The following is a 13,922-nucleotide window of genomic DNA, read 5'->3' as shown; positions in this document are numbered from 1 at the left end:
TCTGTAATGAAGCTTGGCAAAACATTTTTATTAACTTAAGCTATGAATTTTAACAAACATCCTGAGCCAGGCCAAATCTGTGTGTTGTTTCTTTTCTCTTTCATGAACACATCTCACATTCAGGGCCAAAGGCTCCATTCATGTAAACTACACTGATTTATACCCACTGAAGATATGGCCCCTCTGCATCTCTCATACATCTAACTGGTTACTTGGGCCGTGGGGAATCTACAATCCACATACTACTGAAAAAACTAAAGGGACTCTCTCTTCCTGGCAGACAAATAACTTCGCCAACTGAAAATGCAACTCAGAAATGACATTTTTGTATGGTGCCTCACATCCTTAATCATTCATATCTAAAACGATAGGTGATTGAATGTAAAAAGGGCCTTTGGCAATATAAAATATAATAGCTTTAGTTGCTACAGGCAGTTACTACGAATGTATGTCTTCTGTACTCACACAGCAAATCATCACTGAAATTTACAGAGCAAAAGGTTCTAGCAAGATCAGATTAGCTGGGCTAATTCACTTTCTAGGAAGGGTTGCTGCAGAGAAAATAGTTTGATTTAATTTATCATGTTTTTCTGCTGTACAGCATGGACTTGAAAATGAACTGAATCATTTTTACATCCCTTTTTGATTTCCCTTGACCCTTACCTGGACAAGGCAAGATGTTGCATTCCTGGTACTCTACAGAGGGACCCAGACAGGGAAGTCCCCCATATTTGGGCTCAGGATTGTTGCAGACACGTTTGCGGTTCCGAATACCTCTGCTGCAATCCCGACTGCACTGAGACCACGGAGTCCATGGTGACCAGGCACCATTGATTGTGTGAGCGGAATATCGGCCAGAACGCAAGAAATCCCCAGAGAGCCCTTTAAAAAAAGGCAGAAAAAGAAACATGGGATTAAAATACTATTCGCTTCAAAACAAACATTTATTTTCAAATTTACTCTTAATTTTTCAATAATCATTTTTGGAACTAGTCTGGATGATTTTTCCCTCTTTAACTACACGCTCCCATAGGGCCTTGTTACATGGCAATTTTGGGCAATGCCTAGAGCTCTTAACCCCTGGATTGTTCACACATTAACATCTGAAACTGCTTGTAAGCACTTGTTATGCAGCAAAACGTTATGCCACTCCAGGGCAGGATTATCCATGTTACTCAATTCCTGTTGCATTAAGATATAGACTCTCTAGGATACATCTTAGTGTAAACACCCCACCTACCCCCCTCCTCCAAGCCCTGACCAGGCCCGCTGCTTCTCCCCACCCCCTGCTGCTCTCTCCACTACCCCAGATCCCGGCTCACTACCCTCCCCGCTGCTTATGTGCAGCTGCCCACGCCATCTATCCCGGGGGGACAGGCAGGGAAGGGTTAGCTTGCTTGCCTGGTTGCTGCTGCTGCTGCTGTCTGGGCCAGAAGAGCAGCAACCTGGCAGAAGTGGCAGCTGAGCAGGCAGTTTGACTCTTCCCTGCCTGCTCCCTATGACAGTTAGGGCAGGCAGCCACACATAAGTAAAGCCCTGGGGCAGGGGGTGGTAGGAGGCAGGGAGGAACCCTGAGAGGCAGGGGAGAAGTCCTAGGGGTGGGATGGAGAGCCCTCAAGTGGGGGAGATTTTTATCTTTCAGACCTTCAGGGCCCTACTGGTCTAAACATGTGACTGCTCCACACTCAAACTAACACTAACACCCATCTGTATTTGTGTAAAATAGTGTGTAACAAAGCTCATACTGAGTTTTGCCACGTGCACCTTTCATACAGTAGAAGTTGCATAAACTATCAGACAGCATCACAGGATGGTTTTGGAACCAGACCCTCAGCTGGTACAATGCTGTATTGCTCCACTGGAGAAAGTGGAGCTGTGTCCATCTGTACCACCTGAGTATAAGAGAAATAATCTAGCCCTCACCTGATGCTTTCAAGTCACGCTTCTCAAAGCACTTTACGAATGAGGTGAGTATCATCATTCTCATTTTACAGATGGCGATGATGAAGGACAAAGAAGGTAAAAGTCACTCAACAGGACCGTAAAAGACCAAGACATAGAACTCAGGCCTCCTGAGTTCTAATCCAGTGATCCTATAATCAGGATAAGAAATTGCCTTCCTCCCTAGCTTTGGGGGTCCTCATTTCACGTAACATTAAATCACAACATGAATGGACTGACTGCATTTGTGCTCAGGTTTTACATAGTGTTAAACAATAGTTGCATAAATTTCATTAAGAAATAAATTGCATTTCTTTGTGAAGAAAAGTATTTTCCTAGTTTAAAATACATTCTTCCCTCTTTTCCACTCAGCTGAAGAGCTAAGATGCCTGCAAGTCAGGGAAGTGAGCCACTCTCCTATACAATGAGAACAGTGTGCTTCTCAGTGAAATCATCCATCTGGAAAATGAAAACATGTTTCAAACCTTCTTAAAACTCGTTCCTTTGTCCATTATCTTTTCAATGTGAAATCAGTGCTGAGAAGAAGCACCATATTAAACACTGCTGGAGTCTGAACTCTTTATTCAGAGAAAAGGCAAAATACAGGCAATGAGAATGATGGCTCATTCATAATAGTCATAGTTACAGAGTAGTTAAAGGTCAGAAGGGACCTGAACAGATCATCTAGTCTGACCCCCTGCCACTGGCCAGAGCACAGCTGGGATCACATAACCCCAGACAGGTGTTCATCCCACCGCTTTTTGAATTTAGCCAAGGTAGGAGGAGTGAGGACCACTTCCCTAGGAAGTTGGTTCCAGATCCTAGCCACTCTAAGAGTGAAATAGTGCCTACTAATTTCTAATCTGAACCTATTCTCCAGCAGCTTCTGCATTGCTCGTTGCCCCCCAGGTGCTGCTGGGGGGAATAGGGCCCTTCCTATTTGCTGTCGATCTCCCCTAACAAGTTTGTAGACAGCCACTAAATCCCCCCTCAGCCTCCGTTTGCTGCGGCTGAACAGGTTCAGGTCCCTCAGCCTCTCCTCATAGGGCCTGCCCTGTTGCCCTTCAACCAAGTGGGTGGCTCTCCTCTGAACCCCCTCAAGGCAAGCCACATCCTTCTTAAAGTGCGGTGCCCAGTGCTGGACACAGTACTCCAATTGAGGCCAGAACAATCTCATGTAGAGGGGGAGTATCACCTCTGGACCAGCTTGAGATGCATCTTCGGATGCACGACAAGGTGCAATTGGCTTTGCTGGCTGTGGTCTGGCATTGGCAGCTCATGTTCATCTTGGAGTCAATAATGACTCCAAGCTCCCTTTCCACCTCTGTGGTCTCAAGGGAGGAGCTCCCCAGCTTGTATGTATGCTGTGGATTCCTTCTTCCCAGGTGCAGCACCCTGCATTTATCTACAGTGAAGCCCATCCTATTACCATCCGCCCACTTCTGTAGTCTGTCTAAATCTAATTGCAGCCTCTCTCTCCCTTCGAGTGTGCCTACCTCTCCCCACATCTTGGTGTCATGGGCACACTTGGACAATGCGTTTTCCACCCCCTCGTCCAAGTCTTTGAAGATGTTGAAGTGTAGGCCCCAGGACTGAGCCCTGGGGGACCCCACTATTCACATACTGCCAGGTCGAGTACGACCTGTCCACCAATACTCTCTGGGTGCGCCCCATGAACCAATTTTTGACCCATCCAACTGTGTAGGCATCAGTGTCACTCAATTTATTAATGAGAATGGGGTGAGAGACAGTGTCAAAGGCCTTCTTAAAGTCCAGAAAGTCTACGTTCTTGGCAACACCATCATTCAGGGATTTAGTTACCTAGTCATAAAAGGCCATCAGGTTGGTCTGGCAGGACCTGCCTTTGACGAACCCATGTTGATTTCCCCTGGGCATGATCTCCCCTGCTGGCTCCTCACAGATGAGATCCTTGATAATTTTTTTGAGGATTTTCCCCAAGACCAATGTGAGGCTTATGGACCTATAGTTTCCTGGGTCCTCCTTTCTCCCTTTCTTATAAATTGGGACCATAGTAGCTAGTTTCCAATCTCCGGGCACCTGGTCTGTGGACCACAATCGCTTGTACAGCCGGGCCAGGGGCACAGCAATGACCCCCACCAGCTCTCTCAACACCTGTGGGTGGAGGGCATCAGGGCCTGCAGATTTAAAAACATCCAGCCCTTCCAGAAGATCTCTAACTACTTCTGCGCAGACCCAAGGCCAGCAGTGCTATCCCCAAGATTGCCCCTACCTGTGGTAGGAGAGCTGTCCTGGTCCCTGTCCAAGAAAACAGAGGCAATGAACTTGTTAAAAATGTTGGCTTTCCTGTCTGGCGTAGCCACAAGATTACTATTTCAGTCTAACAGGGGCCCTACACTACCCGGTGCCCTCTTCCTACTCCCAGTGTATTTGAAGAAGGACTTTTTGTTGTCCTTAATCCTGGTCGCTAGCCTGAGCTCCACTCCTGCCTTGGCCTTCCTAATGGCCCTCCTACACTCATGGGCCCTCTCTTCCAATGGGTGTATACCTCCCTTTTGGCCCTCAGGCATCCTCAAATGCCTTTGCTGAGCCATGGGGGTTTCAGAGCACTCTTACCCCCTTCTTTCAGTCAATAAGCCCCAACCGAGTTCAGGCTGTGCACTTTCTAATGGTCTGAAGTTAGTCTTCAAGTCATTTTGACTAGGGACAGACATTACATATAAACTGGTTTACGTGATTAGAAACTGTTTTAAACCTGTGACAGAACAGAAGTTCAGTGCACATAAACCAGTTTCAAAATGGCTGAACCTGGTTTTAGATAAACCTAGTTGAATGTAGTATCAGACTTAACTGATTTGAGTCAAACCGGTTTATGCAATGTCTGTCCTGACCTTTCATGGTTTAAGTTAAACCAGAGTCCCCCAGCATCCCACATGCTTTGCAGCCCTGGATTGTGCTGTCTGCTCCAGAGAACAGGGCTGGCCTCACCCTTCTGCTCCCTAGCCAGAGCTCTGGCAGAGACTGCAGGCACAACAGGGTCTGCCTGGCTTCAGCCTCTCCCCACCTCCCCTCCACTGCTTAAGTAAGGATCCCCCCTCCATCCCTCCCATAGCATGGACCCCAGCTCCACGGAGCCTAGGCATGTGGTATGCTAGCTAATGCCTAGAGGTGTCTGTATGTGTGCAATTTTACTGGGACAAGCAGATAGAACAGTGTCTGCTTAGGGCTTTCTGAAACTAATCAACAGGTTAACTGGTAATGTCCCTTTTTTGGAAAAAAACTGTTTAAGAAGAACTTGAACTAATGAGATGCTTTTGTGTTCTTGATGGGCTGATAAAAGCTCTGTTATCAGCTCCTTGCTGGCTCCCTTGCCTATAGGTTTGCAGGCAGTATGAAGAAGCAGGGAGAGGGAGACTGAAAAGCTCAGTATCATCAACAGATGCATTCACTGCACACATACCCTTTGCATCAGAGTGGTAGCCCAGGGCTGGGGTCTGGCAACATTCCCGCCACTTGAACAGTGAGCAGGGGAAAGCCTGGGATGGTGCAGGCAGGGTGGGGGGTCCCTCCCTAGTCAGAGTGTCCTGCTAGGGCTTGGCCATGCCCCCTGCCCTCAGCTCATTACTGTCAAAAGGAAAGGAGACCTGCTCTAGCATCCCTTGGCTTCTAGCCTGAGCCACTGCAGGCATGTACTGCCATTTCTTCAGTCCATGTCTGTGCAGTTTCAAACTGGCTCAACCAAGGCAGATTAGACTAATCTGCATAGATTGAATCAATTCAGGCTCAGGCCTTTTGAATGTCTGTCCATAGTCTTTAGGGCTAGATCCAGGATGGGAGAGAATACTCTCAATTATACTCAACTGAGGACTTAATTCATTCCTTGTCTATTGAGCTACCTTAGAAATGTATAAAAGCATACCTACAACATATGGCATTGATACAAATTCCCCTCTGTACTAGAGGAATTCTTCCCACCATTGCCAACATGGATCACCTCTATTAATGTTAGCACTCTGGGACTCCTACTACAGAGGTACAGTGCTGCTACTGCTTGAAGCAGAAACAGTTTGGGGGTGGAGGATGTGGTTTCAAGTCCTAGCTCTGTGGATGACTTTATTTGTGGGCTTGCCTAACTGTGAATATTTGGAATGCCAGCCTTATGCATGTGATGAGTGAGGCATGAGAAGAAAGTGCCAAATTTTGTCCCTTGCTCCAACCCCTGACTTTCAAATGGCAATGTTTCAACTGGACTGCAAATCATGACAGAATGTTGCAGCACTGTATCATTTTACAATACTGTTAGGATGTAGTGGAGATCCCACTGAGGGGAGAATTTTCAGTCTGAAGGGAAATGTGTGACCTTATTTCACGTTTTCTCATTAATATATCAGATTTCTTGCAGTAATCCAGTTTTAAAAATGGCTTTACAGGAAACCTCAGGGGTACCTTTAGCTCTAAAACATAATAATGTATAAAAGACCTATTTAATGTAAAAATCTTGTTACAGCAAATGTTTCCTTGTGTCTCTTTCTTTCCAGAGCATTAAAAGAATATATTACTGTTAGCACTCTTTCTACAGCTTTACAGCAACTTATATAGTGTTCGTAGTCTTATTGAGTTTTCTGTTTAGACAAGAGTTATAAATCACAAGAAATTACCAGGTTGATTTGAATTCTGGGTATATAGTTTCATGTATAAATATAATAAAAATGAAATTATAAAAATATTGGAGAAAGGAAAAACTATTGAACTCGACTTTATTTTTTAATTTCATTTTCTGCAAGCAGTGTGAAGCTATCTATTCCCTTCCTGTAAAATGTGAGGAAAGGTTATTTTATACTTACCTTATTAAAGGAGAGACATATTTCCACAATTCCCGCATTTCCCTATATTCCATGTCCATAATCTCTCCATCTAGGACATAGAGGATATTTGCTATGCTTGGTACATTTTTGGGTGTATCCTCAAGTCAAGCTAAAAGGGCAAGACAACTCTGAGATGAGTAGCCCTGCTGTATGGATTACTCTAAAGATCCTTCCTGGGTTCACAATATTCTTGTTACAGCTTGGTATTCAATCACTTCTAAAGGTACAGGAAGGCAAAATGAGCCTGACCATCACCTCTACAAGATGACAAGAGATAAGATGTCTAGTTAACCTTATTTGAATCAGACCAGCCTAGCAAGACAACTCTACCATGTTCTTTACAAGCCCATTTATAGCATCTGATGAAGCAGACTGCAGCCTACAAAAACTCTTTGAATGAGCTAGTCTGCCTTCCTTCAGACGAACAGAGTTAACTACCCCTAGCAAATGAAGTGGACTTCTGGAGGTGGTAATAATATTCACTTTGTAAATATTCCATTCTAAAGAACTCTTTGAAATTATTCAAGAAGCAACATATGACATTCTCCTGAATATTACAGGAAAGTGAGCTAAAGCTAATGTTTGCGTACAAAAATGTGCCTCCCACCAGGTGCTCAAAAATATTACCAGTTTGTGGAAAGCCTCAGTGACCCATTGGGTTGGACTCTGAGGTCAGAATACAGGTGATGAAAAGGCAAGAGCCCTACCTCTGATAAATTATACAGTTTGCAGTGTGGTCCAGAGCCCTGACACTCTGGCTTCAGGTGCATCTCTCCTTAATTAATCCGGGACACTGAAAGAACCATTATATTCTTATTTCAGAATTCAAATGTTAGTGCTGCAGGGTCTTCTGTAAACTACTGGGATCTTCTTAACTTGGACTTCATGGGAAGAGCACTGCAAGGGCAGGTGCATGCAGAGATGAGGGTGCGTATTCCACTCAGCATACTCGACCGAAGGATTTTCCAGTATTTCACAAGCAATAATTTAGCCTCACCATTTGGTACCCAGTAAAAAAGGGAAGAATTTGCTTTAAAAGTTAGTTTAGCTTATAAGAATGACAAATTTTTCATTATTCTCCAGCCTGTATTTTACCTAAAGAACACAGATTGAAAGAACAGCAGGGAACCTTGTAGAGGGAAGAAGTTAACTAAATTTTTTCCCAATGTTTTGCAAATAAAAGTAACAAATTGTGAATGCTGTTCCTCAGAATGCTGCCAATCAGCATGGTGTGAACTTGAAAACCCAGCTTGTATACTGTAAATAATAATACAATATTAAGACTACATATTTAAATACAAATAATTCAGGTAACGTGCACTGGGATAAAATTTATATTACTATGAAAACCTTATTTTCCTCCAGTCTCTGGCTTTTTTTTGTGTTTAAACATGTTATCGTAAATTTTCTGTAACACAGGTTTCTTCATTTATTATATTAGAATCTAACTGAATACACAGCTTTAAAAAGTCATTTTCTTCTTATCTTGAAATGACTTAGCTTAGCCTTGATGAGCCAGTTGAAGAGATAAAATCACAGCTTGTATTCTTCCTGACAGGAAGACATTATTACATTCAGAATGTAGTTAAAAATAAAACTGGTGTAGATAACCTATGGTGCTCCTCTATGGCTAATACTGTTATTTAATCAGACTCTTCACAAGAGACTAGGACTAAACTAGAAGTAGGGCTAAATTACATCTTGCCTTTAGAAATTATTATTTCTTGAGGTTTGGGTTATTGTACTACGTGGTGGTTGGAAAATTGGGCTCAGGTTTCTAGTTCTATTTATTTTTGTATTTTTTGAAAAGTTAACCTTTTTTTTTTTTTGGTGGAGAAGCTGGGAGATGAAAAAGAAATTAAAATGAAGTATCTTGCTGAAACTGCCTTATTGAAATGGTGGCTACAATCCTCCACCCCCTTTTTTTTCCAGAAAATTTTGGGCCATAGATACAAAGGAATTTAGATGCTCTGCCACTCAACAGAACTCTTAACCTAAACTTATGGATATACATTTACCCTGGAGCAATTTACCCTAGATTATACTCTGGAATGTAATTACACTGATGTCCAGAGCATGCACATGACCAGATCCCCTACAGCAGTGACCTGCAATAGGTGGGCACTATTACAGTGCTTTACCAGTAGGGGTCGGGGTGGAGGAGCCAGTAATACCCTGTTTGCGCTAATGAAAATAACTAGAACTTAACTAGAGCATAAAATTTACACTGGGGCAAAGTTACTGATTTTTTCATGGAGTAACGTTACCCTGGAGTACGTGACTTATCCTGGTATAAAGTTGTACATCATAAATCCCCTTTTACCCTGGAACAAAATCAAATTACTCCAGAGTAAACATGTTGTGCACTTTTTCTCTGTTAGTTGAACATATTCCCAACCCAACAGATAAGGCTTAGACATAATAGGTATATCTAAGAAACATCAACTCTATTATCACAAGACAACACCATTGAAGAGTCTGTCATTATTACCATTAAAAGAAGGAATTAAGATTATATCCTTTCCATGTACTGATACAGTACTTCTCTATACTTGCAGCTGCATGAAACTTCTGTACATATACCAAGAAATCTACCTTAGTTTACCTATAGGGCATGGTTCAAATTACCTCAATATGTACCTAATTTATGAGTTGCAGTGCCTAATTGTTAGTCCCTCCTTACAAGTAGCCAATGGAAAATGCCTAAGTAGAGGGGAACACAACACTCAAAACCTAGTAAAGTACAGGGATGCATTTGAACTCTCCATTATGGATTTATGTTCACTTGCAATTCACAACACTTAAACCCTTCTGAGATTCTGAAGATAAGTGATTCAGAAGGCAGTAGGGGTACTGCTGTCCACGTTTTGCCCCCAGACCTAGTATATTTATCCAGGCCACGTACTGTAGCCCTACCATAATCTGAGAGGATTAAACGCAGTGCCCAAGAGAGTGCTCCGACTGCCAGGCTATAGAAAACTCTAGGTGAGGGTGCTCCCCATAAGCCCCATTGAAGCTGGGTCACCGGACAGATAAGGACACAAGAGTCATGGAGTGAGGAGACAAAGTAATAGGGATCCTGCCACTTTAACCAAGTGGTTAGGGTTCTCCTCTAGAATGGCTTGGTTCTGGTTCCTTGCTGTATATGCACCAACTATGGAAATCTGATTCTGGCCTAGCACTGTGCTATGTGCCAACACTGTGTAAATTAAAGATCCCAACATAAGGAACAAAAACACTTTCTCTCTCTCTCCCCCACCAGGTGATCTGTCTTGTTAGGAAAATTATTTCTGGGGGAAGCCTTTACTGATTATCAATTTGGGGCTGAGTCTGATCTGTTCTAGCAAAAGGGTTCAATTGCTGAGGTCATAGCTTAAGAAAGCTTTGACCCTCATGCTTGATAGTGAAAAAAACATGGGGTCTATTCATCACCAGAACCTTGCAGATGTGTTTGGAGATTCTGTAGGAAAAGAAAATCATTGATGCAGGTAAGTTACTACTGAAATGAATAGAAAACTAACTGAACTCGTAAAAACTGGTGTGATAAAAGAGTTTGAGAAGTGGATGGCAACTGGGGATGGTGAGGGCATTACATGTAGGTTTATTCAGCATAAGTCAGACTACTATTGTCTTTATCTTTTACATTTACTGCACATTTCCGCTTGACAAGCAAATACAGATGGATTCATTTATAAAGGGAGACAGGATTTTTTGCTAGGCTTCAGCACACATGAAGAGCAGAAGACACTCTGCAGAAAGAGGTTTCAAAAACATAACACTACTTCAGAAAGAGTCAGTCCAGTTTTCTGAGCAAAAGAATAAAAAGTAGGAATTCCCAGGGATTCAGTAAAGAAACCAAGGGCAGGCTACTAGGTCACCTGGTAAATGAACAAGGTGCAGCTTGAGTCTAACTAAGTTACACAACTATTGTGTAGGGGCAAGTCTATTACACCTTTTGGTTGCTGACTGCCCTCTAGAGACAAGCAGATGTCTCTCTATTCTTATAATGGGAGCGCTTATAACATGGGTGAGCAATTATTTTGGGTGGAGGGCCCCTTACTGAGTTTTGGCAAGCCATCAAGGGCCGCAAGACAGGCAGCCAGGGACAAATTAATATTTATTTTCTAAATTTTTTATGGGCTCCGTGGGCTGGATAGAATGGCCTGGTGGGCCACATCCAGCCCGCTGGCCGCATTTTGCCCACCCCTGACTTACACAATTAACAGGGCTAACAAAATCACGCCTGCACTTCAGTCAGGTAACTCAGAATTAGTATAAAACTGCACTTTAGTTGGTGGCCTTGTTTATAGCATCGAACTTCATAATGCTTGACTTACTGAATACAGGTAATAACCTTCTTTTGTTACTAAGGCTACTTTACTTATCGTACATGGGTATTAAGACGCAACTTGTTTGTCAACTATTATGTTTTAATGTAAAAAATAGAGCCCGGAAGATCAAGTTGAACACAGATGAATTAGTTAATTGATTACAACTATAAAGACCATAATCAATTAGTGAATAAACTATGTTTCCAGTTCTTGGTCTATGTGGAACTGCAGGAAATAAAATGAAGCAAACTGTGCATACTGTTGTATACTTCAGGGCCTTGCTACACATTAATTTTAGGTGGGGCTTGGAGGACTTAACCCCTGGATTGTCCACACCAGGGGTAGGCAACCCCTGGCATGGGTGCCAGAGTGTGGCACATGAAGGCATTTTGCTTGGCACATGTGCCTTGAGGTGGACAGTGGAGAAGGGGCTGGGGCTGCACTGCCACAACAAGGATCATTCCCCTTACAGCTCCTCCACCATCCATCCCGCACACAAACATCTTACAAATTGAGGTTGCGGGTGTTTTTCCTCACTCTGCCCAAAAACGTTGCCTACCCCTAGTCCACACAGTAACACATGAAAGTAGTTTTAAGCACACTTTAGGCAGCTCAAAGTTATGCCACTCCAAGGCAGGTTTATCTCTGATCTCGCCAGCCCCCTAGTGGCAAGATGTAGCTGTGCAGGTGGGGGAACAGTCAGTGAAAAATTTTAAAGTGTGACTGCTCTGAACTGGAGCTGGCACAAACACAGATCAACATTTGAGCAGCTCTAAGTGCAGTGTGTAACAAAGGCTGCCTACAAACTCATCAGGGGAGATCAACAGCAAATAGGTAGAGCCCTTTTCTCCCCAGCACCACCTGGGGTGACAAGGAACAATGGTAATAAGCTGATGGAGAATAGGTTTAGGTTAGAGATAAGAAGGCAATTTTTTACAGTTAGGGTGGCCAAAATCTGGACCCAACTCCCCAGGGAAGTGGTCCTCGCCCCTACCTTGGGCAAATTCAAGAGGGGGTTGGATGATCACCTGTCTGGGGTCTTGTGAACCCAGCATTCATTCCTGCCTGTGGTGGGGGGTTGGGCTAGATGATCTGTTCAGGTCCCTCCTGACCCTAGCTAATATGAAACTATGAGGCTTTTATTTATACTCCACTTGCTCGCAGCATACGTTTATAGACTTAGCTAACCCTCTTGGGTTGGTTTAAAAGCACTAATACAAGAACAGCAAAGTACCAGATACAAAAAATATTTTACTAACATCTGCCAGACTATTTAAAAAGTGGAAATATAAAAATGCAAAGCATGTGAGTTATCTATGGGTGGTAGAAAAGAAAACCTCTTTCTAGACAGGTTTTAAAAATATTTTGTAAAAATAATGCTGGGACAGAGTTTAGCTAAGCCTCTTAAGTGATATCATTGTGAGCCTGGCTAGCAATTTAGAAAAATGTAAAAGAGGTCTTTATCATTATGAACATATGAGTTAAATGGATTCCCAAACAGATATTAATGAAAAAGAAATTAATATATATACATCCTATTTTCTAACAGGCAAAGGAAATTGTTTTTATACCTACTAATACATTTCAATTAACTTAATCTTAATTACTAAATAAAATTTGACTGGACTTCATCTAAATATCTGAAAAAAATAAATATATTTTGCTATTTTTTATTCAGAACTGTGTGGCTACTAAGGTTCCCTCTAAGCTGTGTGCGTGCATGGCCGTGCACAAGAAACAATCTTGCCACGCAGTAAATTTTTAATGCCCCGTACCAACCCCAAACCGGCCACAGGCTGCTGCAGGAGTGGGGAGGGGCAGGCACACTGAGATACTTGCGCACTCCTAGGCACGATGGCAGCCGCAGGCAGGTAAGTGTCACCGTGTTTGTGGGGGAGGGCAGGCAGATCGAGACCTCCACAGCGCAGAAGGAAGAATGGTAGATGCAGTGCGCTGCCTTGCTCCCTCCTACACTGCGGTGATTGTCTCACAACCTAGCCCAGCCAGGGGCCCGTTCACTGTGAATGGGGCCCCAGCTGGGCTGGAGCAATTGGAGCCCAGTGGTTCATCCAGCACATTGACTGCCCTCCACCAGCTGCCCTGCGCTGCACCCCTGGATGAGCTGCTGGGCACTCATTGCCCCATGTCCCAGCCCAGAGTGCGGTGGCCCCTCCACACATGTGGCACAGGCAGCCAAGTGAGGGCACATGTCCCGGCCCAGCCCCCAATCTTTGCGTGGGGCAAGGGCGGGTGGGATCAAGGTGCAGTCAACCTGGTGCTATCATCAGGCCCTTCTGCACAGGCAGCCTGATGCTGGATGACCCCAGTAGCTCCTTTGTGTAACAACTCTGCAGGTTGAAACACCAGTTGCAGGGGTACTGCAACTGCAAAATATAGTACTTTTTTTTTTCCAACCTAGAATCAGGATCCAGAAGGAAGAATAGTTAATTATGTGACAGCTGAAAACACTGGCATCCACATGTAATTTTGGAAACATAACAGATTCCTTTATTAGAGACAGAATTAACTGTGGGCCATCTGGGCCTGAAATGAGGGAGAGTTTGCTGAGAGAATTATGAAAGTATCTTTATGCACCCTGGTAAATCCACAGTGTGTCCATACCTTAAGAACCATGCCCAGTTCTGGTACCCATGCCTCCAAAAGGATATAGAAGAGCTAGAGAAGCTCAGAGGTGTGGAGGGGCTTCCTGATGAGAAGATACTAACAAAGCCAGGCCTGTTCAGTTTAGAAAAGAGATGCTCGAGGGGAGACATGAGAAGGATTTACAAAATACTAAATGATGAAG

General features: G+C 43.6%; 1 protein-coding gene across 7 annotated transcripts in view; it reads right to left on the bottom strand.

Moving 5' to 3' along the window:
• Positions 1 to 13,922, bottom strand: part of SEMA5A (semaphorin 5A) — a 612,665-nt gene that overhangs the window by 38,990 nt on the left and 559,753 nt on the right. For all 7 annotated transcript variants that reach the window (XM_090039133.1, XM_090039134.1, XM_090039136.1 and 4 more), the window contains one exon: positions 664 to 882. In XM_090039133.1, the coding sequence (XP_089895259.1) occupies positions 664 to 882 (219 nt within the window). The remainder of the gene's footprint in view (positions 1 to 663; positions 883 to 13,922) is intronic.

Source organism: Crocodylus siamensis, chromosome 3 (genome assembly GCF_052110815.1).
Source record: "Crocodylus siamensis isolate JL-2025a chromosome 3, ASM5211081v1, whole genome shotgun sequence".
Lineage (NCBI taxonomy): Eukaryota > Metazoa > Chordata > Crocodylia > Crocodylidae > Crocodylus > Crocodylus siamensis.
Note: the sequence above shows the minus strand (reverse complement) of the source record. Positions and strands in the feature narration are given on the sequence as shown.